The sequence below is a fragment of the Somniosus microcephalus genome, chromosome 4 (genome assembly GCF_052327205.1).
Source record: "Somniosus microcephalus isolate GS21.2 chromosome 4, FLI_Smic_1.0, whole genome shotgun sequence".
In the NCBI taxonomy this organism is placed as follows: Eukaryota; Metazoa; Chordata; class Chondrichthyes; order Squaliformes; family Somniosidae; genus Somniosus; species Somniosus microcephalus.
Window position 1 is genome coordinate 200055111 of NC_140990.1, and position 25888 is coordinate 200080998.

Here is a 25888-nt window from a genome sequence, read left to right on the forward strand (position 1 = left end):
CGCCAAGTTGGAGGAGTCGGGCCGTCGGGTTGAGGGACTTGGAGGGGTCGAGATGTCGGTGTTCAGGTGAGTGATGTGTGCATGAGTGCAAAGGTAAGTGTGTTTGGTGTGTCTAAAGTGACTAAATAAGTTTTACATACATATTCTTACCTTTACAGCCTTCCTTCCTTTAGGTTCGGGGAGTCCCTCATCTCACCGGCACAGAAAGCAGAATGGCTGCGATCTGTCAAAAGTGACAGCCTGTAGCTTTCTGTGCAGGAGAGATTTCTAACTGTGTCTGTGGAGAAGGACTCATGTTAGAAGTAAGACTGTCAGGCCTAGAAATTGGGTTGGGGCGCCAAAGTGGCGCAAAAGTCGCCTGAGCGCAGGATTTAGCGCAGCGATCGGAGTAATACCAATCGCCAGAAATTCAGTTTCAGTGCCCCTCGAGGGACACGGGGCGAGGCTCGAGGCACTCCGCGTCCCTCTTAGGGCGCTGAAACTGATTATTGCAGTGCAACGTGCCGCAGCGCCACACGCTGCGGCACAGCACGCTGCGGTACTGCAGGCCTTCCTCCCACTGTTAAGGGGGAGGTGCCTGCAACAGTGCAAACCCCACTCGCGAGTGCCGGCAAATGAGCCCGGCACCAAGGAGAAGTTCCGGGCTCTCAGGAAACAGCCGGCAATGCCGTGGGGGGGGGGGGTGGTTAGGAGGCCGAGGATGGAGGTGCTGGCAGGCGGCCGCCGAAAAAGCGTCCGCCCCGCACCTCCACCTTAACTTGTGCCGCTGCCGGCACAGTAAGGCCCCGTGAACTGGGCGCGGGTAGCGAACGGCGCAACTGCGCCGTTCACTACCAAATATCGCGATCGGGGCGCGAATGGGGCGCTGCGCACACCGATGACGTCATCGGTGGCAGCGCAGTGCAGCAGGCTAACGCCACCATTAGCACCCCTCCTGAATATCGCGGGAGGCGCAGCCAGTGGTGCTACAGCCACTGCCTGCCTCTTTAGGCGCTAACAGGTGGCGCTACTCACCCAATTTCTCCCCCTCAGTGTTTGACAGCTTCAAACAGCTGTGAAACACTGATATTTCATCTGTCAAAACGTCTTGACAGATGAAATTTCAGTCTGTGACGTCACCTGTTGCCGGGTGGCCCTTAATTGGCCTGCTGAGCCCACTGGGCAGGCTCAACAAGGTCAATCAAGTTAAAATCGTGTGGGCTGGCCGCATCTCAATGGAGGCGGGACTACAACCCCGAAAGTTGTAGTCCCGCCTCCATCCCGACTTCTGAATGAAAATCCAGCCCTATGTGTCCGGACTGCAGTAGGTGGGAGTTTGTGGACAGCAAGACTGTCTCGAGCAAACACGTCTGCAGGAGATGTCTCCATCTCAAATCTCTCCGGCTCAGAGTCATTAAGCTGGATTGCGAGTTGGAGACACTCTGACACATAAGTAAGGGGGAGGAGTATCTGGACAGTTTGCTCCAGACTTTGGTCACACCTTGTAAAAAGGTGTAGGCTCAGAACGGGGTTGGTGTGACCGGTAATGCGCAGAGTAAGGGGAACCCAGGTAAGAAAGGGAATGAGGATCCACACAAATTGATCCTATCCAACAGGTACAATGTACTTGCTACCTGTGAGGATAAGGATAAAGATTGTCGGAAGGACAGCCAGAATGCGGACCATGGCACTTTGGAGCAGGAGGCTGTCCTAAGGGGGAAGGAGGAGGAGGAGAGGAAGCATAATGTGGTAGTTGTAGGGGATTCTATAATTAGGGGAACAGATTGCATCCTTTGTAAGCAGAATCGAGGGTCCCACATGGAATGTTGCCTACCTGGTGCCAGGGTGAGGAACATCTCAAAACAGCTTGAAAGGATATTGGAGAGGGAGGGGGAGAATCCAGTCATTGTGGTCCATGTTGGGATCAACAACATAGGGAAGAGTAGGTAAAAGTTCCTGTTTGTGGAGTACCAGGAACTAGGAGCTAAATTAAAGAACTGGACCTCAAGGGTTATAATCCCTGGGTTATTACCTGAGCCACGTGCAAATTGGCGTAGAGATAAGCTGATTAGGGAAGTAAACATGTGGCTAAAGGAGTGGTGTGGGAAAGAGGGGTTCCATTTCATGGGGCACTGGCACCAGTATTGGGACAGGAAGGAGCTGTACCGTTAGAACAGGCTCCACCTGAACCAGTCTGGGACCAGGGTCCTAGCAGAAAGGATAAATAAGGCAGTCACAAGGACTTTAAACAAGTAAATGGGGGGTGGGCTCAGGGGGAAATTGTAGTACAAATAGTAGTTCAAAAACAGAGCGGAAGAGAGTAGAGTAACAGTCAGAAATTGTACTTTAGGCACTACAGGTAAAGGGAAAACTAAAAGAGATCAAGTGATTAAACCAAGAGAGAGAAATAAGAAACATGCGAGTAAAACATTAGAGCTGAAGGGCAGGCGAGAGTGTGTGGCCCAAATAAGCGTTCTTTATACAAATGCACGGAGTATAAGGAATAAATTGATGAACTGCAGGTGCAAATTCAAATTGGAGGGTATAACATGGTAGCCATTACTGAGACATGGCTGCAAAACGGTCAGGACTGGGAACTAAACTGGGGTTAAAAGGTCTACAGGAAAGATAGGGAAAATGACAGAGGGGGAGAAGTAGCCTTAGTGATTATAGATGAAATCACTTCAAAGATAAGAGAAGATATAAAGAGAGATAAGGAGGCAGTGGAGACTTTATGGGTAGAATTAAGAAATAGGAAAGGATTTAAGACTGTAGTGGGAGTTGTGTACAGGCCCCCCGGTAGCAGCCGTGAAGTGCTGAATTGTATAAATGCAGAGACTAGACAAGCGTAACAAAGGCAGAGTGGTTTTAATGGGGGATTTTAACTTTCATATTGATTGGGAAAAGCAGACTAGCACCTGTCAGAATGGTAGTGAATTTATGGAGTGTGTCCGGGATAATTTTCTACAACAATTCGTCCTAGAGGCAGCAAGGGGGCATGCCATATTAGATTTAGTAATGAGTAATAAGCTGGATTTAATTAACAACCTAACTGTGCATGAACATTTATTCAATAGCAATCATAACTGATCGAGTTCAACCTAGTATTTGAAAGGTAGAAGCGTGAAACAGCTAATAAGGTTTTAGATTTAGGTAAGGCCGACTTCAAAGGGATGAGACAGAGACTGTCCACAGTAATCTGGGCAAATCTGTTCATGGGTAAAATGACAGAAGATCAGTGGAAGATGTTCAAAAAAAGAATTGAATGTGATACAGAACTAGTTTGTACCCCTGAGGTGCAAGAGTTCTACTTGCCAAAAAAAAAGCCATGGACGACTAAAGAGGCAAGGGACAGCACAAAACTAAAGGAAAGGGCATACAAAAATGCAAAAAATAGCACAGATCCCGGTGAATGGGAAAGATACAAAGAACAGCAAAGGGTCACAAAACAGATAGTAAGAGCTACAAAAAGGGTGTATGAAAAGAAACTTGCAAGGGATATCAATATCAATGCAAATAATTTTTACAATTACATTAGGAAAAAGAGGGTGGTCAGGAACAGTGCAGTATTGGCCCCTTAAAAACTGAAAGTGGTGAATTTGTCAATGACAATGGGGAAATGGCAAACATGTTGAATAATTACTTTGCGTCAGTATTTACAGTAGAAGAAGAGGATAGCATGCCGGAACTCCCAAAGAAACTCATATTGAATCAGAGACAGGGACTCAATAAAATTAACGTAATTAAAATAACAGTAATGAAGAAAATAATGGCACGAAAGAGTGACAAATCCCCAGGACCAGATGGTTTCCATCCCAGGGTTTTAAAGGAAGTAGGTGAGCACATTGCAGATACCCTAACTATAATCTTCCAAAGGTCTCTCTCATCAGGGACCGTTCCTTTAGATTGGAAAATTGTGCATGTCACTCCGCTATTTAAGAATGCCGAGAGAGGGAAACCAGGGAATTATAGACCAGTTAGCCTAACATCTGTTGTCGGGAAATTGCTAGAGTCTATAATTAAGGATAGGGTGACTGAACACCTTGAAAATTTTCCGTTGATCAGAGAGAGCTAGCATGGATTTGTGAAAGGCAGATTATACCTGACAAACCTGATTTAATTTTTTGAGGAGGTGACTAAAGTAGTGGATAGGGGAATGTCTATGGATGTTATTTATATGGACTTCCAGAAGGCATTCGATAAAGTCCCACGTAAGAGCCTGTTAACTAAGGTAGAAGCCCATGGAATTGAGGGCAAAGTATTGACCTGGTTAGGAAATTGGCTGAATGGCAGGAGACAGGCAGTAGGGAAAATGGCAGGATGTGACTAGTGGTGTCCCGCAGGAATCTGTGTCGGGGCCTCAACTATTCGCAATATTTATTAACGACTTAGATGGTGGCATAGAAAGTCATATATCCAAATTTCCGATGACACAAAGACAGGCAGCATTGTAGGCAGTGTAGATGAAAGCCTAAAATTAAAAGGGATATTGATAGGTTAAGTAAACGGGCAAAACTGTGACAAATGGATTTCAATGTAGGCAAATGTGAGGTCATCCACTTTGGACCTAAAAAGGATAGAACAGGGTATGTTCTAAATGGTGAAAAGCTAAAAACAGTGGAGGTCCAAAGAAACTTGGGGATTGAAATAAAGAATAGATTTGCCCTCCAAAGCTAGGCTTTATTAACTTTAAAATCTGCAGCACATCTTTCCACATCCAGTCCCAACCAAAGCTGGAAAAGAACTGAATTTAAGGTGGCCACCACACATCATGTGACATCAACTACCAAGGCAGTTAACAAACAACCAATCACAATACTTTTACTAAACAAGGAATAATCACCACATTCACCCCTCCTTTTAAAATATACTCCAACCTAAATAACCTTTACAATTTATAATTAATTATTTACAACTAAAACTATGCACAAGAAGAATAAAACTGTTTACATGACACAATACTAAGTGAACAACAACAAATAATAACATTGCACATAAGTATTAAGTATCTCTCAACTAAAACAATATAATATAATATTTCAACAATTTTAAAACATTACTATCAATTTAAAAGTCCATTTTCAATCGGTCGACCGGATATCTTGTTCGTGTCGACCTTCTTAACCTTGGTGAAATTCCTTGCCCTCCCACACCAGAAGGCACAGAAGTATCTTCTGCAGGAAGGCTATCCATATCCCGATTTTCAACGGTTTCCGGATTAGAAATCCCATCAGAAGGTAAACTGGGATGATCATAAACATCCATCAAGGGCTGACTAATAGAAGTATAATTATCTGCAATCGGATTGGAGACATTCGTAGTATCTGTAACAGCATCCACATTATCTAAATCATGACTATTGTTAATATCCTCAGAAGAGGGCTGGCCACCACAAGGAGCCAAGTCTTTAATTGAAACGGTACTTTCTTTCCCATCTTGGAATCGAATATGAGCATATTGGGAATTTGCCTCCAACAGCTCCACCTCCTCCACTAAAGGATCATATTTTGACAATCTAACATGGCGTCGAAGCAGCACAGGTCCCTGCATAGTAAGCCATGAAGGTACCGAACATCCCGTAGTAGATCTCCACGGATAGTTAAAGAGCCTTTCATGGGGGGTCACATTAGTAGCCGTTGAAAGCAATGATCTAATGGAATGCAGGGCATCAGGCAGTACCATTTCCCATTGTATATTCTTAAGGTTCTGGGATGTCAAAGCCAACATAACTGCCTTCCAGATCACCCCATTGTATCGTTCGCACTGTCCATTACCCTGGGGATTATACGGGGTAGTTCTACTAGTAGAAATTCCCCGACTCTGAAGGTATTCCTTCAACTAGGAAGACATAAAAGAACTTCCCTGATCCAAATGGATATACGCAGGCATCCCAAAGATGACAAAAAGTTGAGTCAGACATTTGATAACTGTAGCAGCTGATACATCTGCACAAGGAAAAGCAAAAGGGAACCTTGAAAACTCATCCACAACAGTAAATATATATCGGTTTTGAGTAGTTGAAGGAAGAGGTCCCTTAAAATCAACACTCAAACGTTCAAAAGGAGAAGTAGCCTTTATAAGATGAGCTCGTTGAGGCTTAAAGAAATTCGGTTTACACCAAGCGCAGATAGAACATGATGAAGTCATCCGCTTGACGTCTTCAACTGAAAAGGGCAAATTCTTACTGCGTACGAAGTGTATCATCCTCGTAACCCCAGGATGACATAAGGCATTGTGAAGATTAATAAGCGTATCTCCGTGAATCACAGAACAATAAGCCCTCGACAGTGCATCAGCAGCAACATTATCCTTCCCCGGACGATAAACTATGTCAAAATGGTAACATGCCAACTCAATCCTCCATCTCATTATTTTATCATTTTTGATCTTTCCAAAATGTTTAACATCAAACATAAAGGACACAGGTTTTTGATCAGTTACCAACGTGAAATGTCGCCCCGATAAATAATGTCTCCATTTACGCAATGCTTCGACTATAGCGTATGCCTCTTTCTCTATTGAAGAATGTCTTTTTTCACTATTGTTCAAAGTACGTGAGAAAAAGGCCACAGGTCTTCCATTTTGGTTCAGAGTAGCCCCAATTGCAAAATCAGAAGCATCCGTCTCGATCACAAAAGGAACCTGCTCATCAATAGAATGCACAACTGCTCCTAAAATATCCTTTTTAAAATTCTCAAAACATGTCCTGGCCTCCCATGATAGAGGATATGTCGTAACCCGAATAAGAGGCTGGATCTTCCGTGAAAAATTTGCAATCCAATTAGAATAATAAGAAAATAGTCCAACAACTCGTTGCAAAGCCTTAGAATTAGTAGGACAAGGTAAATCAATCAATGGTCGCAGACGTTCTGGATCTGGTTTAATCTTGTTTCCCGAGATAATATACCCCAATAGATTTACCTCAGTAGTCGAAAAGATACATTTCTCTTTATTAAAAGTTAAACCAACTTTTTCCGCAGCTTGAAGGAATCTTTTTAAATTAGAATCATGCTCCACCCTTGATTTGCCACACACTGTAATGTCATCTAAGTATGAAAAGGTGTCAGAGAGGGAGTTATCACTTATAAAAGCATCCATTGCCCGTTGAAAACAAGCAACACCATTAGTAACACCAAATGGTATTCGGCAAAACTGATACAGCTTTCCACCAGCCTCAAAGGCCGTATATGGTTGATCCTTCTTAACAATAGGAATCTGATGATAAGCACTCTTTAAGTCAATAGTGCTAAAAACCTTATACTGAGATACTTTGTTGATAAGCTCATCAATCTTAGGCAAAGGGTACGCATCTAATTGAGTATACCTATTAATAGTTTGGGAGTAGTCTATCACCATTCGTTTCTTGTGTCTCTCGTTAGTCGTGACAACTACCTGTGCTCGCCAAGGCGAACAACTAGGTTCAATGATTCCTTCCAATAAGAGATGTTGAACTTCAGAATTAATAAATTCTCTATCCTGACTACTATATCTTCTTGACTTGGTAGCAATTGGCTTACAATCCGGCATCAAATTGGAAAAAAGTGATAATGGAGAAATGGATAAAGAGGTTAATCCACAAATAGATAAAGGTGGCTTAGTCCCTCCAAATGAAAGACTAAGAGACTCGTGTAACTGAAGCACATCATGTCCAATCAAAATATCCGCACAGAGATTAGGCAAAACAGATAGGCGTATATCAGTATACGTATTACCTAGAAGAATCATTTTCACAAAGCAACAACCAGCTATTTGTGAAGTAAGGGTCGTCTGAGCCATACACACCTGATACGTAACAGGCGAAATTTTCAAATGCTTCTCCTTCGCAAACTGAAGACTAATAAAACTCTCAGTACTGCCCGTATCTATAAGGGCCTTCACTTCCAACCCATTAACTTGAGCCGTAACTATAGCTTTGTTTAGGCCATGAGCAAATGCAGCAGAAATTGATGCAATAAACGCCCTATCTAAAGGCTGAATAGTCACAGAGGAGGAGGTGGTAGAGGAGGGCCCTCCCACACCAGGAGAGGAGGAGGTAATTGAACCTGATGATTTGCACACGCGTGCATAATGACCTCTCTTGCCGCATTTACTACACACAGCCTCCTGAGCAGGACACTTCAGACGAGGGTGCCGGATATTCCCACAAAAATAACACTTCTGAATCCTAGAGGCAACAGCCGCTGAAGTAGAAACTGTTTCAGAATCTAGTGAACCACTCCCATTAAGTCCACATAATTCCTTTTCATCCGAAACTGCCGAAACCATAGTCGCAGGCCGATTAAAAAGAGCATAAGAATCCGAACTTCTCTGAGCCACATCCAATGTAGAAGCTTGCTCAAAAGCACTTTTAGGATCCAAAGTCTTATTTTCTAACAACCGCTGACGAATTGATCTAGACAGTAATCCATTAATAAAAGCATCCCGTACCGATTCTTCCTTATATTCTTCAGCCATCACGGCCTTATAATTACAGTTAACACTAAGGCACCGAAGTGCTTGTAAATAAGTATCCAAAGATTCTCCCACCTGCTGCCTACGGGCAGATAGAAGGTGACGTGCAAATACCTCATTCTTTGGTTGAACAAAAATCTTTTCCAATGTAGAAATAGCCACTTCATAAGTTTTACAGTCCAAAATATATTTATATACATCCGGAGCAATGTAGTTGATCAGCATATTCAGCTTATTTAGAGACTCTTGATCCAACACGCCCAAAAAGTTTTTAAATGTACAATACCAATGTTTCCATTTATCATCCACTCCAGCAGAATTGGGGTCAGCCTTGAATCGTTCTGGTTGAAGATATCGCTCCATTCTAACATAAAGTTAATAAATTGAAATAAAGAATAGATTTGCCTTCCAAAGCTAGGCTTTATTAACTTTAAAATCTGCAGCACATCTTTCCACATCCAGTCCCAACCAAAGCTGGAAAAGAACTGCATTTAAGGTGGCCACCACACATCATGTGACATCAACTATCAAGGCAGTTAACAAACAACCAATCACAATACTTTTACTAAACAAGGAATAATCACCACAGGGATCCAGGTACATAGATCAATAAAATGTCATGAACAGGTAAAGAAAATAAACAAAACGGCTAATGGAATGCTGGCCTTTATATCTAGAGAACTAGAAGACAAGTGAGTAGAAGTTATGCTGCAGCTATACAAAACACTGGTTGGACCACACCTGGAGTACTGTGAGCAGTTCTGGGCACCAAACATATTGGGCTTGGAGGGAGTGCAGCTTAGCTTGACCAAAATGATAAAAAGGGTTAAGTTACGAGGAGAGATTACACAAATTAGGGTTGCATTTCCTAAAATTTAGACGGTTAAGGGTGATTTTATCGAAGTTTTCAAAATATTAAGGGGAACAGATAGGATAGATAGAAAGAAACTATTTCATAGAAACACAGAAACATAGAAGATAGGAGCAGGAGTAGGCCATTCGGCCCCTCGAGCCTGCTCTGCCATTTAATGAGATCATGGCTGATCATCCAAATTTAGTACCCTGTCCCTGTTTTCTCCCCATATCCCTTGATCCCTTTAGCCTTAAGAAATATATCTAACTCCTTCTTGAATATATTAAATGAATTGGCCTCAACTGCCTTCTGTGGTAAAGAATTCCACAGGTTCACGACTCTCTGGGTGAAAAAATACCTCCTCATCTCAGTCCTAAATGGCTTACCCCTTATCCTTAGCCTGTGACCCCTGGTTCTGGACTCCCCCGCCATCGGGAACATCCTTCCTGCATCTAGTCTGTCTAGTCCTGTTAGAATTTTATAAGTTTCAATGAGATCCCCTCTCATTCTTCTAAACTCTAGCGAATATAAGCCTAATCGACCCAATCTCTCTTCATACATCATTCCTACCATCCCAGGTATCAGTCTGGTGAATCTTCGCTGCACTCCCTCCATGGCATGAACATCCTTCCTCAGGTAAGGCAACCAAAACTGCACACAATACTCAAGGTGTGGTCTCACCAAAGCCCTGTACAACTGCAGCAAGACATCCTTGCTCCTGTACTCGATTCCTTCGCTATGAAGGCCAAAATATTATTTGCCTTCTTACCCGCCTGCTGCACCTGCATGCTTACATTCAGTGACTGGTGCACAAGGACACCCAGGTCTCGTTGCACTTCCCCTTTTCCCAATCTATTGCCGCTCAGATAATAATCTGCCTTCCTGTTTTTGCCACCAAAGTGGATAACCTCGCAACTATCCACGTTATACTGCATCTGCCATGCATCTGCCCAATCACCCAACCTGTCCAAATCATACTGGAGTTTCTCTGCATCCTCCTTACAGCAAACACGCCCACCCAGCTTTGTGTCGTCTGCAAACTTGGAGATATTACATCTAGTTCCCTCGTCTAGATCATTTATATATATTGGGCCAGAAATTCCAGGCCAGAAGCGTGAGTACAGTCGGGTTACTCACGCATCTGGCCGTTGGAAATGCTGGCGTTCAGCAGGAACAGCGCATGCGGGGAACGCCGGCATTTCCAGACCCGAGGTCTATTCACAGCACGTGCGACTGCACAGGCAGCGCTCGCGCAGTGAACTTTGTAGATTTCACTGATGGATTCAGTGAGGGTAAGTCCCTAGAACTTGCACTTGAAAAAAGCAAGTGTAAAGTTGTTGATTGGCTGGGGAAGGAGATATATTTTATGGAGGAGCTTATGAAATGCAATATTTAGGTTTGGGAAAGGGAGGGAAGTTATTTTAAGAAATTTTAACTGAGTTTTAAACTTTAATTTTTTTTTTTAAACGGGTTTTCAGAACGGTAGGTAGAAGGAGCAATTGTGGCTGTGTGAATGGAATGTGAGAATGAGTTATGTATGTATGTCCACATATATTCCTTTACGTATATGTATGTATGTTTTATATTCCTTTACTAATGTGTATGAATGTATATTTTTAATTATGATTTTCCAATAAGTTACTTTCTCTGAAAGTCATAATTAAATAATACATTCATACACATAAGTAAAGGAATATATACATAACACGCATAGGAATATATACAGACATACATACTTTCAGAAGCCCCACGATAAGAAATATCTTCCTCCGCAGCCTCTGGAGCAACTGTACCCATGCTTTTTTCATGTGTAAGTTGTAATGACTGGACCTCACTGAAAGCATTAATGAAAGCGGCGAATTATACTGCGCACGCGCTGCCTGTGCAGTCGCACACGTTCTGCCTCTGAACCCCTTCGTTCAGAGGACAGGAAATGCCGGTTTTCCCCACATGCACTGTGCATGCTGAAAACCGGCATTTCATCCGGCCAGATGTGTAAGTACCCCGACCGTACTAGCGCATTTGGAAGGGAATTACTGGGCCAACATTTTACATGTCAATAAAATGAAAAATTTAACAATTGCACAACTTGCCCCCTCGCATCTGCGACTGAGGGTCCAAGGAGGTGCATTGCGCAAGAGGTCATCATCGTACGTATCCTCACACTGTTCCCTTTGGGGAACTGTATGAAGTGGTGGAAGGATTTATGGCCGTGATTAACGCTCATTCCGTGACCGTAACCATCTTTGAACCAGCCATTAGGGTGGTTAGTCCTATGGCGGGCGGGTTTTACGGGCTCCCACAACCCATCTGAGGCGGGGGGGGCCACCAACACCCACGGACGCAAGCATCCCGCTGGATGTCCACCCAGAATTTAAAGTTGGAGCTCCGACTCCACTTGCCGGGACTGTCTGGAGTGGGGTTCAAAACCCTACTCCTTCTGGCACAGCGGCGGGGATGCTCACTGCTACGCAAAAGGCCCACTCCGCACAAAAGGTAACACCCATACGTTTCCTGCACCTTTTCCCTCCCCGTGACTGGAGCCCTATGCTGCCATTTCACGTTGCTAATTGGATTGGGCCTTTGTCATAGCGGTAGGATCCCCGCCGCTGGGCCAGATCAGGGTAGGGTTTCGAACCCCGCTCCAGACAGTCCCGGCAAGTGAAATCGGAGCTCCGGCGCTAAATTCTGGCTTGACATCCAGTGGGATATTTGCGTCCGTGGGTGTGGGTGGCCCCCCCTCCTTGTATAGCTTGTGGGAGCCCGTAAAACCCTCCCGCCATAGGACTAACCGCCCTAATGGCTGGTTCAAAGATGGTTACGGTCACGGAATGAGCGTTAATCATGGCCAAAAATCCTTCCACCACTTCATACAGTTCCCCAAAGGGAACAGTGTGAAGACACGTATGACGACGACATTGCTAAATAAATAAATGGAATTAAAAAAATTCTTTTAGGGCTTTTAAAAGTCTTTAAATTGCTTTAATTCTCTTTAAAACTACTTCAGATTACTCAAAATAATGTAAACATTTTAAAAAGTTTATAAAAGTTACCAAAATCTTCAAAAAACTTCCAAAAACCTATTTAAACTGCTGCTTTGCATGTAAAAATCCTTAGCAGCTTGACAGAAACATTGGGGGCGTGTCCAGTGAAACTGAGACCTCAAGGGGCGTGTCTCACTTACACTGCACGCTCCTGGCTTCGCGCTGGCTGCACTCCTGGGCGGCGTGACGTCATACGCTGCCCGGGAATGTGCTTTCTATTTCTGCAAGTTCAGGCGTCCCAGAAGCTGATCGGCACGAGCGCGGGGTAAGTGCAAATACGGGGCTTGCACGCGCTGCAAGCCCCGTTCTGGAATTTCTGGGCCATTGTGAATAGCTGGGGTCCTAGGACCAATCCCTGCGGTACCCCACTATTCACTGCTGCCACTCGGAAAAAGAGCCGTTTATTCCAACTCTTGGCTTCCTGTCTGCCAACCAGTTCTCTATCCAAGTCAGTACCTTACCCCCAATCCCATGTGCTTTAATTTTGCATGCTAATCTCTTATGTGGGACCTTATCAAAAGCCTTCTGAAAGTCCAAATACATCACATCCACTGGTTCTCCCTTATCTATTCTACCAGTTACATCCTCAAAAAATTCCAGTAGATTAGTCAAGCATGATTTACCTTTTCTAAATCCATGTTGACTTTGTTCAATCCTGTCACTGTTTATCAAGTGCTCTGCTATTACATCTTTTATAATGGACTCTAGCATTTTCCCCGATGTCAGGCTTACCGGTCTATAATTCCCCGTTTTCTCTCTACCACCTTTTTTAAATAGTGGGGTTACATTAGCTGCCCTCCAATCCATGGGAACTGTTCCAGAGTCTATAGAATTTTGGAAGATGACCAGAATGCATCTACTATTTCTAGGGCAACTTCCTTAAGTACCCTAGGATGTAGATTATCAGGCCTTGGGGATTTATCGGCCTTCAATCCCATCAATTTCCCTAACACCATTTCCCTACAAATACTGATTTCATTCAGTTCCTCCCTCTCATTAGACCCTATGTTCCCCAACATCTCTGGGAGGTTATTTGTGTCCTCCTTTGTGAAGACAGTACCAAAGTACGTATTTAATTGGTCTGCCATTTCTTTGTTCCCCATTATAAATTCTTCTGATTCTGACTGCAAGGGACCTACGCTTGACTTCACCAATCCTTTTCTCTTCACATATCTATAGAAGCTTTTACAGTTAGTTTTTATGTTCCCTTCAAGCTTACTCTCATACTCTATTTCCCCCCTCTTAATTAATAATTTTGTCCTCCTTTGCTGAATCCTAAACTGCTCCCAATCCTCAGGTTTGCTGCTTTTTCTGTTCAATTTATATGCCCTCTCCTTGGATCTTATGCTATCCCTAATTTCCCTTGTTAGCCATGGTTAAGCCACCTTTTTTGTTTTATTTTTATGCCAGACAGGGATGAACAAGTTCTGTAGTTCATCCATGCGATCTTTAAATGTTTGCCATTACCTATCCACCGTCAACCCTTTAAGTAACATTCCCCAATCCATCCTAGCCAACTCGCGCCTCATACCATCGTAGTTTCCTTTATTTAAATTCAGGACCCTAGTCTCTGAGTCAACTACTTCACTCTCCATCTTAATGAAGAATTCGATCATATTATGATCGCTCCTCCCCAAGGGGCCTCACAGAACAAGATTGTTAATTAATCCTTTCTCATTACATAATACCCAGTCTAAGATGGCCTGATCTCCAGTTGGTTCCTCGACATATTGGTCCAGGAAACCATCCTGTATACACTCTAGGAATTCCTCCTCCACAATATTGTTACTAATTTCGTTAGCCCAATCTATATGTAGATTGAAGTCACCCATGATAACTGCTGTGCCCTTGTTGCACGCATCTCTAATTTCCCATTTAAAGCCATCCCCAACCTCAGCATTACTGTTTGGGGGTCTGTATACAACTCCCACTAATGTTTTCTGCCCCTTGGTAGTTCTCAGCTCTACCCATGCAGATTCCACATCATCAGAGCTAATATCCTTCCTTACTATTGTGTTAATCTCCTCTTTAACCAGCAATGCTACCCCACCTCCTTTACCTTTTTGCCTGTCCTTCCTGAATATTGAATACCCCTAAATGTTGAATTCCCAGCCTTGGTCACCCTGGAGCCATGTCTCAGTAATCCCAATTATATCACTTCTGCTGGTTGGGGACTCTAGGACTAGGGGGCATAGTCTAAAAATTAGAGCCAGACCTTTCAGGAGTGAAATTAGGAAACACTTCTACACACAAAGGGTGGTAGAGGTTTGGAACATCTTCCGCAAATGGCAATTGGTGGTAGATCAATTGTTAATTTTAAATCTGAGATTGCTAGCTTTTTCTTAACCAAAAGTATTAAGGGATATGGACCAAAGGTGGATATATGGAGTTTGGTCGCAGATCAGCCATGATCATATTGAATGGCAGAATAAGCTCGAGGGGCCGAATGGCCTACTCCTGCTCCTATGTTCCTATGTTCCAATCCTTCCGGTATTAATTGTTGGAGATTTTTTAAATGTCAAATTAAAAAAATATATATTTTCCTTTCTGTCTTTTTTTCTCTCTCTCCTAATCACAATCTTTCTTTCTTTACTTTCTGTATTGTTTTGACATTGAATTCACCCACTAATTTACACTTCCTTCTCAGTCCTTCCACTGTTTATTTCTCAATCCTACAATCCTATTGTTTAAGGAGATACACAGCTGGTTGCCCTGTTCACTCAGGTCCCAGGTGCCCTGCTTCCCTTGCTGTGCCATTATCAGCTCACACTTTCAGCAACTCAGTGAGCAAAAATGTTTTGAGCTGAAGGGTGCAGGAGCAAGCCTAACTAACGGTAGACACTGTTAGATGCCCTGCTACAGCAACACCTGGCCCATTGTTTAATGTACAGCTACAGTTAACAATCCTTGTGTTCCTGGTAAAAGCATGGAAATGCGGTTTAAGTTACAGTCTCTGGTGGGCGTGGCCCTGCAGAATATCGCTGCCCCAGATATGGCAATCATACTTGGAGAGGCCACAAGGATTGCTGATGTGTGAAAACTAGTGTTGCTCTGGTCATAATTTATTAGCGTACTGATGAGACAGGCCACATCTCACCACTAGGTCAAGTTCACTGCCCTCTTTGTGGTGTATGTAACCTGTTCCACCTTAAGAGAACTTAAGCCTGGTCCACCTTAAGAAAGGTACTACTTTCTTTGGCTGCTGTATACGTAATACCGATGGCGACCACACCGGTATATAAGCACAGTGTAATAATATTGTATTCAGTATAGTCCTGACCTCCAACCAGTAAAGACCTGTTGAATTTACTCTTGTGGTCTGTGTAGTAATTCTCACTATAACACACAGACTTAACAGTGGCGACGAGTCCGATTCTTACCCTGCTGCAGTAATTTCTACGGTGACTTCGTCCACAGACAGGACGTCGAAGAGAGGTTTCCACCCTCATCACCTACTGGAAGACACGTCGAGCGGCAGGCATCGAGCAACCGGAGTGCAGAAGGCATCCTGACCTCGAAGCCTCCATCAGCGACTGTCAGCTTCTTCTACTACCTCGTGGTGGGTAAGCCGGGCAGCGACGCGACAGAAAGTCAACCGCATTGGCTGTACAGACGGGGCTGGGAAGACGGAGGAATAAGGGCGGTGAGGTCGATTGCGACCGGAGATAAGGGCCGGGCCGCTTTCGAGCGTGAGGCGCAGCGCGGGACATCGATCGCGACCGGAGATAAGGGCCGCATTCGGGCTAAAGGCGCAGCGTCTGGGGAAACTGAAGGCGCGAGAGCCGCGGTGAAGCGGAGACAGCATCGGGGGATGGGTGAAGACCGCCAAGCGCGGGAAAACCGCCATTTTGTGGGCGGAGGACGACGACAAGAGCGGGAAGCCGCCATCTTGGATAACATTAAAAATACAATAAATTGCTACGATGCCTAAACATGGGAACATTAATGCCTTCGACAGTGATATAGAAGACTGGGCTATGTATGTAGAACGCATACAAAACTATTGTAAGGCAAATAAAATTCCTGATGCAGATAAAGCACTAACATTACTAAACATAATGGGTGCGAAGACATACGGGCAATTGAAACACCTGTTATCACCAGATGAACCGGCGGATAAGACGTTCGAACAGATTGTTACTGTCCTAAAAAATCATCTTAACCCCACGCCGCTGATGCTAGCGGAACGATTTAAATTTTATGATAGAAGACAGCTGCAAAATGAAAGCAATGCTGAATATTTGATGGAATTACGTAAGCTAGCAAAATATTGTCAGTTTGGAACGGGACTGACAGAGGCACTTCGAGATAGATTTGTGTGTGGTTTATTTAAACAGGATACACAAAGGCGACTGCTCGAGGAGAATGAGCTGTCTCTCGAGAAGGCGGTCACTATGGCAGCAGCACACGAGGCCGCAGTGAGAGGTACGGCAGTAATGCAGCTACGGCCACCGGAACTCAGTACAAACAAATTGGGTTTGAGTTCTGTCAAATGTTATCGTTGTGGAAAGACAACGCACGATCAGAACCAGTGTTGGTTTAAAAACCAAGCATGCAGAACGTGTGGCAGGCTTGGCCACATAGCTAAAGTATGCCGGTCAGGAAAGATGACCAGCAACAAAAAGTCACCGCAAGGAAAATATGCAAAGGTACACAAGGTGACAAAGAACAGTTTGACCGAACAGAAGTCAGATTCAGATGCTAGCAGTAATGAACTGGATAGCTTAAGAATACACAATGTTGGTAAGGATACAGACCTCCAGACAATTTGGGTCACTCTTCAGATAGCAGGAGTCCAAGTAAAAATGGAATTGGACACTGGATCGGCATTGACGGTCATGAATAAGAAAGATTACAGAAGGTTATTCCAACATATTCCCTTACAGGATACGGAGATTATATTGAAAACGTACACGGGGCAAAGAGTGTACCCCATCGGAAAAATAGAGGTAGAAGTGGTCCACAAGGGTGAAGGAAGCCAAGTAATGAACTTATATGTGCTACCTGAAGGAGGTCCACCACTACTAGGACAGGAGTGGATTAGGAAAATGAATATGGACTGGCACTCCTTGAAAGCACTAACGGTAGATTCCGGGGAAACAGCTGTCAAACCTAAACGATTGTCCAGAATATTGGATGAGGCTAAAGAGGTGTTCCAGCCGGGACTGGGAACACTGAGAGGAATTACGGCAAACATCAAGATTGATGAACATGCACAACCAAAATTTTTTAAAGCCAGACCGGTACCCTATGCAATACGACCTGCGGTTGAAGCGGAGCTGGAAGCACTAGAACGTTCAGGTGTACTGTCTAAAGTAGATTGGAGTGAGTGGGCTACGCCCATTGTTCCCGTTATGAAACGTCCTGCGAACAATAAGCCAGGAGATCCAGGGAAGGTTCGCATCTGTGGAGATTTCAAAATCACCATTAATCCGGTGCTTCACACGGTGCAGTATCCGCTTCCACGGATTGAGGATATTTTCGCTTCACTGTCTGGCGGGAAACACTTCACCAAGATAGACCTGGCGCAGGCGTACTTGCAGATGGAGGTTGAAGAAGAGTCACGCCAATACCTCACGATCAACACGCATCGAGGGTTGTACCGGTACAATAGGCTGGTTTTTGGAGTGGCATCGGCTCCAGCAATTTGGCAGAGGGCCATGGAGCAGGTATTACAGGGAATTCCAGGCACACAATGTTACCTGGACGACATTCTGATCACAGGTGATGGTGATGAACAACATCTCGCTAACTTGGAACTGGTGCTCAACAGACTGAAAGAGTATGGACTTAGAGTAAATCGGCAGAAATGTGAGTTCTTCCAGAAGCGGATCTCGTACTGTGGTCATGTCATTGACCGGGAGGGGCTTCATAAGTCTCCTGACAAGATAGAGGCAGTTGTAAAGGCTCCCGCTCCGGAGAATGTCTCTCAGCTGAGGTCGTTTCTAGGATTAATTAACTATTACCATAAATTTCTGCCAAATCTATCCACGGTACTGCATCCGTTGAACGCTCTTTTACAGAAAGGGGTACCATGGGACTGGGGCGAAAACTGTAAAAAGGCATTTCGCAAAAGCAAAGAATTGATCACCTCAGAGGAAGTGTTGGCTCACTTCAACCCGACACTGCCTATTCGGTTGGCTTGTAATGCTTCTCCATATGGTATTGGGGCAGTACTCTCACATAAATTGCCAAATGGCACGGAAAGGCCAGTCGCGTTTGCATCCAGATCATTGACCTCCGCTGAGCGCAACTATGCGCAGATCGATAGGGAGGCCCTTAGCCTTGTATGGGGAGTGAAGAAGTTTAATCATTACCTACAGGGCCAAAAATTCACACTTCTGACGGACCATCAACCGTTGGTGTCCATTTTTAACCCTAAGAAGGGTGTTTCGGTGATGACAGCACAGCGTCTCCAGAGATGGTCTCTTTTCTTAGGGGCACATCAATATCAGATAGAATTCAAAGGTACGAAACAGCATGGCAATGCTGATGGCCTGTCGCGCCTGCCACTACCTGAAGATGAAGACACGACGGAAGTTGACCCTGTTGAGTTATTTCATTCGACCATTATCGAGTGTTTACCTGTCACCAATGCAAGTATTGAAAGAGAAACCAGGAATGACCCGACACTGTCCAGAGTCTATGAGGTGACAGTGAAAGGATGGCCAACACGGGGTGATCCTCTGTTACCGGCATTCTCGGCAAGGCGAGACCAGCTGTCCGTCTGCCATGGTACTTTGATGTACGGGACAAGAGTGATTATTCCTCCCAAGTTAAGGAAAAGAGTTTTAAAAGAACTACATGAAGGTCATCTGGGGGGAGTTAAAATGAAAAGTCTTGCTAGGGCTTATGTATGGTGGCCGGGTATTGACCAACAGATTGAGGAGTTAACGAAAAGCTGCGCTGGGTGTCTAAAAGTGCAAAATGTACCTCCGATAGCACTGCTACACCCATGGGAATGGCCTTCAGCCCCATGGCAACGCGTACACATTGACTTTGCTGGTCCATTCATGGACTCCATGTTCCTAATCGCGGTGGACGCACATTCCAAATGGCCAGAAGTCATCAAGATGAATACCACTACTTCAGAAAAGACAATTGCGGTGTTAAGAACAATATTCACAAGGAACGGATTGCCAGAACAGATCTGTTCGGACAACGGACCACAGTTTGTATCGGAAGAATTCCAACAATTCTTAAAGAAGAATGGAGTTAAACATTATACCTCTGCCCCATATCATCCGGCGACAAACGGGTTGGCTGAAAGATTTGTCCAGACATTCAAAAAGGCTATTAAGGCCATGAATGATGATCAGATTCCGTTGCAACACAAGGTCGATAAGTTCCTGATGTCATATAGAAACGCCGATCATGCCGTGACTAACCAAAGTCCTGCTATGATGTTTTATAACAGGAGGTTGCGGTCCAAGTTGGACTTGTTAAAACCAAATGTGCGGAGGGAAGTGGAAAACAAACAGTTTCGGCATATTAACAGCAAGACCACTCGAACTTTCGACGTAGGACAACCAGTGATGGCAAGGGGCTATGGAAACGAAAAATGGCAGTCCGGAACAATCCGGGCCAGACAAGGACATCTGATGTACACCGTAGATATTGGTCATAATGTGATAAGGCGTCATGCGGATCAACTGGTAGAGTCGAGAGCAAGGGTCGAAACCATGGTTGTGACAGAGACAGCTGTGGAAGATGTTCATGAACCTGAAGCATCTACCTTGGCCGAGAATGTACTTGATGATGATGACACCCAATACATTGGCAACCAACTAGAGGAGGCACCTCAACAACAAGAATCAGAGACCACTGAAAGGCGTTATCCAAGCCGAATCAGAAAGCCTCCTGAGAGACTGAACCTTTTAACTGTTATACCTGAAGTTATATATGTATATATGTTATGTTTATTTGGGGATATGACTGTTAAGCTAAAAAGGGAGGATTGTGGTGTATGTAACCTGTTCCACCTTAAGAGAACTTAAGCCTGGTCCACCTTAAGAAAGGTACTACTTTCTTTGGCTGCTGTATACGTAATACCGGTGGTGACCACACCGGTATATAAGCACAGTGTAATAATATTGTATTCAGTATCGTCCTGACCTCCAACCAGTAAAGACCTGTTGAATTTACTCTTGTGGTCTGTGTAGTAATTCTCACTATAACACACAGACTTAACACTCTTGGTTGCACGTTAGTTTTCAATCATCTCAGCGGCAGCTTCCCAACTCTTTTCACTCTTACATCCTTTATATTATTCAGTTCAGATCAAAATTGCAGTGGCTTGTTCTCATCAGCACATGTGAAATTTTGGCATAGTCTCGGTGAATTAGGGGTATCTGTAAGAACTACCACAGTTTGTACGTGTGCTGTTGTATTGACCTGCTGACATTAGCTGCAGCTATGGAATACCTATTTATAACTCAGTCAAGGGATTAACTGGGTGCAACATACTTCCGGATTGAGTACCCTCAGTCTTGATAACCCCCCACCCCCTCTCCTTACAATATTGGTCACTTTCTTTCATTTGGTGTTCACTAACATAAATTCAGTAAAAGAAAACAATCGTAGTTCAGCAAAGGCTTTTACCTCCAGTAATACGTGTTGGTGCTTCGATAACACCCATTGTTTTAACAGTTCCCATAGAATGGTTTGTAACTCCCCAAAGCCTCGCAATTTTAAAACAAAATTGGGATTATACACAATCTGTTGTAGCTCTATGTATCTGTATACTTGCTTCCGATAGCATTGGGCACTACAGCAGCCCATTCACTTCATCTGCTGCCTGGATTTCCCAGCAGTGATGAGCGCGAGGATTTGTGAAGCTCCAACATCTTGTCTAAAAAACGATCATTTAATTAACTGATAAGAACATGATAAGGCCATTCAACCCATAGCAGTTCTACTACAAACCATGATATCTACCAAGCATGGGCTCTACTCCATTTAATCTCGAGAAAGTCCTTTATATATATTGCATTCCAAAAGATACACGAGCAAAGTTCCAGAATACTCATCAATCTTCACATCTTCATTCAACACTGTACAACCAACCCTCCCAACTACTGCCTGCTCCAGCAGTAGGGAACCAGAGTATTTATCCTCTGGATTCTATGGAGGTTTGGGCTGAATTTTAACAGCCAAAAATGGGTGGGTAGGGGTCGGGACAGATGTGAACATTTTAAAAATCTGAACCCGACCCCAACCTGCCTTCAACCCGCCCACTTCCGGGACAAGGCACAGGCAGCCAACCCGCTCCCAGGAGGCGAGTTGGCAATTTAAATATTTTAATGAGGCTGGCAGACTCTGGTTTAACTTCCTGGCCTGCTGAGTCTTCCTGGCCTGCTGAGTTTTTCCAGCGTTTTCTGTTGTTATTTCTGGTTTAACCTGCTTTGCAGGTTTTACAGTGGCCGGACGGATTCCCAGGCCTCGGGAAACCTGAAAACTCAAGAGGACAGCTTCGGGAGATGGTAAGTGCCTTTACAGCACTGCTTATTGGCCAGGAGGAGCAGGAGTGCTTCCCCCCAGCAGCCCAAGCTCCCCGTCCATCAGACTACCCCCCACATACAAAGACCCCCGGGATTGGACCACCCCCCCAACCCAACTGCCCCAGGTCGGGAATAGGATCCTTCCCGGGATTGAACCCCCGCCGCGTTGTGGATCGGACCTACCTGCTCCTGCGGCCTGCTCCAGAGTCCTCGCCAACCAACTGGAATCCAAGCCTATTAATGAGGCTGACTTCCGGCCGGGGAACCTGTCAATGACAAAAGATGCCGCTGTGGAGCTCAGCATGCAGGGAAACCCGGGCCTCTGGGTTTCCCGCCTGAAACTCCGCCTGCCCTGCCTACGTAAACCACCCCTGTTAATACCCAGGACATTATTCTGACTTTATGCTTCCAGCGAGGAACCACACAGTCTTGGTGAGCATATAAGCAATTTGGCCAGGTTGTGCATGATTTCCTAACTACTAACATTAAGGGCTCGATGTTCAATGGGCCGTGGAGGCAGGATTGGAGGCATGTGGGGGGTTAAAATCCTGAAATCGGGGATCCCGACCCCATCCCGCACCCAACCCACCTCCATGCCAGTTTCAAAGGAGGCGGGTACCCGCCCCGCACTGGGACCCGCCTACCCGAGGCGGGAAGGGATAAGTGCCAATTAACTGCCTGTTAACAGGTAGTTAACAGGCAGTTTTCAGCCTAATCCCTATTTTTAATGCTGAAGTCTTGGATTCCTGACAGCTCCAAACCACGCCAAGTTTGCGAGGCGGGCCGTCGGGTTGAAGGATTTGGAGGGGTCGAGATGTCAGTGTTCAGGTGAGTGATGGGTGCATGAGTGCAAGGGTAAGTGTGTTTGGTGTGTCTAAAGTGTGTAAAGAAGTTTAAATTACCTTTTTTTACCTTTTCAGCCTTCCTTCCTTTAGGTCTCGGGAGTCCCTCATCTCACCAGCACAGAAAGCAGAATGTCTGCTAACTGTCAAAAGTGACAGTCTTCAGCTTTCTGTGCAGGAGAGGTTTCTAACTGAGTCTGTGGAGAAGGGCTCAGGTTAGAAGTAAGACTGTCAGTGTTTGACAGCTTCAAACAGCTGTGAAACGCTGATATTTCATCTGTCAAAACCTGTTGACAGATGAAATTTCAGTCTGTGACGTCACCTGTTGCCGGATGGCCCTTAATTGGCCTGCTGAGCCCGCTGGGCAGGCTCAACAAGGTCAATCAAGTTAAAATTGCGTGGATTGGCCACATCTCGATGGAGGCGGGACTACAACCCTGAAAGTTGTAGTCCCGCCTCCTACCCGACTCCTGAATGAAAATCCAGCCCCAAGAGTTGGAAAATCATGCACAGCGCATGACTGAATTTCCAATATCCACTCTGGTGTCCAGAAGTGCAGTTTGAAAACTGCCCCTTATATCTACCCTTATAGCCTGTTCTGTTTTCAAACAGATGTTTATCTTGTTTGCTTTAAAGGAATGAAGTGACTCAGCCTCAAATAATATTGCTGGGGTCTGTTCCCAATACCCACTACTCTGGTGGTAGGGGTGAGTGGGAAATACTTTCTGATCTATAATCCCATTTTAGGACTGTTATTTTAAACCCATGTCTCCTGGTTTTGTGCTCAGTCTGCAAGTAAATTTACCTTCAGTGGGAGGAATTGGTTCTTCAATCACAAACACTGCTCTAACTTTAGATAGCAGCTCTTGATGAATAGTTTGCAATTCCTGGAAGTCGCTCAGTTTCAAGACAAAATTGGATTCATATACGATCTGTTGTAGCTCCGATATATCTGCACTCTTGGCTCCAATAGCAATGGGCACTATACCAGCCTGTTTCACTGCATCTGCTGCCTGTCCAACATCATCTCTGGATTTCCCAGCAGTGATGAGCACCAGGATTTGTGAAGCTCCAGCATCTCTTCTGCTCCCAGCAGATGGACTGAAGACATTCTTTGTAACATAGTCCAGTGCAGCACCAGTGTTGAGGGGTCTTCCTGTTTTCAGTTTCAGCTTTTTTATTGCATTCAAAATCTCATTCTTTGTTGAATGAATATTGAGGCCAAATTCAACTTTTGAGTCAGCACTGTATTGTACCACAGCAACTTGATCTTTGTCAGGTCCAATATCGAGCTCCTGAATTACTTTAATAAGAAATGCACGGACTTGATGAAATGATCTCCCCATTGCAGGAGAGCCATCGATTAGGAAGACAATATCTCTTTTCCTGGCTGAAGAAATTAAAAATTAAATAAGTGTGAATACTTATATATTGATAAATTAAGAACAATATTTGAAAAGGTGTTAGAAAACAGTAGACAGTGCGTTGAAATCTGTAATTTGAAAAATTCAATTCATGCTTATTTGCAATCATTATTATCCTGGTTTATGTAATACCTGTTTCACCTCACCCACAGTAGATTGCAATCCTATTTTGTCATTGGTTCCTGTACTTCCACATTGCTGTGCTATCAAGCTTCAGTGCTATTCTGCCACAGGTCAAGCGGCAGTTTATTCCACTGTTAGATAATTATATCGCTGTTTGATCTCACTCATTTACCTTCCTAGATTTATCATCTTTTCGGAAGACTCTCACGCAATCAAATACTTAACACTCAACAATAGTTCTGTTCATTTAATTAATGGTTAAGATGCTACATATGTCCAAATGAATTTGTTTGTATATCTGCCTATAGCTTATTAAAAACCCTATGTCTGTGTGCACCTCCTGTCTACAAAGCTTACTTGTATTGTGACTTTTTGCCACACTTTTGTGCTGATTTGTTTCCAATATAAATTCCAATGCCCACATTTATATTGGGAATCACACGGCAAACATGGCACCTGGTAATTGAACAATCTGACTTCCCAGTCTCATTTTTTCACAAATGGCTCAAAATGAATTCAAAAAATTTCAGCTGAATTCTTTTCAATATTCTAATATCCAAAATAGGGCTTAAACAACATTATATGTATATATTTCATGATAACATAATTACATTTATAAACAGTCGTTTATAAATATCTGTCATATTGGGCAGAAACAACAAAAGCCCAAAACAAACTCATTTGCTACTTGGCCCTAAACAGACAATACAACATGGCTGAATACCTGACCATGGTAAAGGATAGCAAACTGAGAAAAACCTTGACAATGTACAGACTTAGTGAACATAGCCTGGCCATCGAAAAAGGTAGACACAGGCAGACCCGGCTGCCAAGAGAGGACAGGATATGCTCTCACTGCAGTCAGGGAGTGGTGGAGACAGAGATGCACTTCCTCACAGCTTGTGGAAAATATCAGGGCATAAGGGAGAATTTCTACCCAAAATTCACAAAAATATGCCCTGAATTCAGAAATTTGAATGACGACCAAAAACTCCCATACCTACTAGGGGAACAGAGAAATTGTGTAACCTTAGCAGCACACTATGTTACAGCTTGCCATAAACAGAGGGACAACCATTAAATCTAAGAAAAGAGTATATACAAATTATACGAATGTATATTTATACACTCAGGGATATATCTGTTTATACACTGTATGGATAGATCTGCGTTTATGTGTTCAACCATAAATGTTTTTCGATGCTTTGGCAACATAAGATGTACCTTGTCATGCCAATAAAGCGATTTGAATTGAATTGAATTGAATTGAATGATTTAAGTTTTTAATTGAACTCCTTAGCCTCTTCCAAAGCCTGGGCTTAAACTTAATATTTTTGCCTAAGGTTGTTAACTTAATTATGATTCTGAAATCTGAGCATGTGCAGTACACCCACTTTCCATGAGTGCAGCAGTATATTGAGTAGATTAACTGTTGGAATATTTTTCTTTAACTTCTAGCGGTTTCTGTTCAGACGTTTTTCAAAATGATTTGAAGAAAAACAAGAGGACAAATTTCAAGAATTTCATTCCAGTACAGTTTATATTCGATAGTTTTTTAAGCAAAGACTGTGTGTAAGAATACATCATCACTGTAAAGTTACTTGACTAAACTCAAAGTTGACCAAATTTAATGGACCAGCATACCTTGAGAGACTGAGGGCCGTGTTACTGG

At 43.9% G+C, this 25888-nt stretch overlaps 1 protein-coding gene across 1 annotated transcript in view; it reads right to left on the reverse strand.

Annotated features, from left to right (window-relative positions):
• Nucleotides 1–24640, reverse strand: part of LOC147120128 (collagen alpha-3(VI) chain-like) — a 94579-nt gene extending 69939 nt beyond the window's left edge. The window contains exons 1-2 of the mRNA XM_085984207.1: nucleotides 24574–24640; nucleotides 23475–24059 (exon numbers count right to left, since the gene is read on the reverse strand). Coding sequence (XP_085840333.1) covers nucleotides 23475–24059; nucleotides 24574–24640 — 652 coding nt within the window. The remainder of the gene's footprint in view (nucleotides 1–23474; nucleotides 24060–24573) is intronic.
• Nucleotides 24641–25888: the final 1248 nt, after the last annotated feature.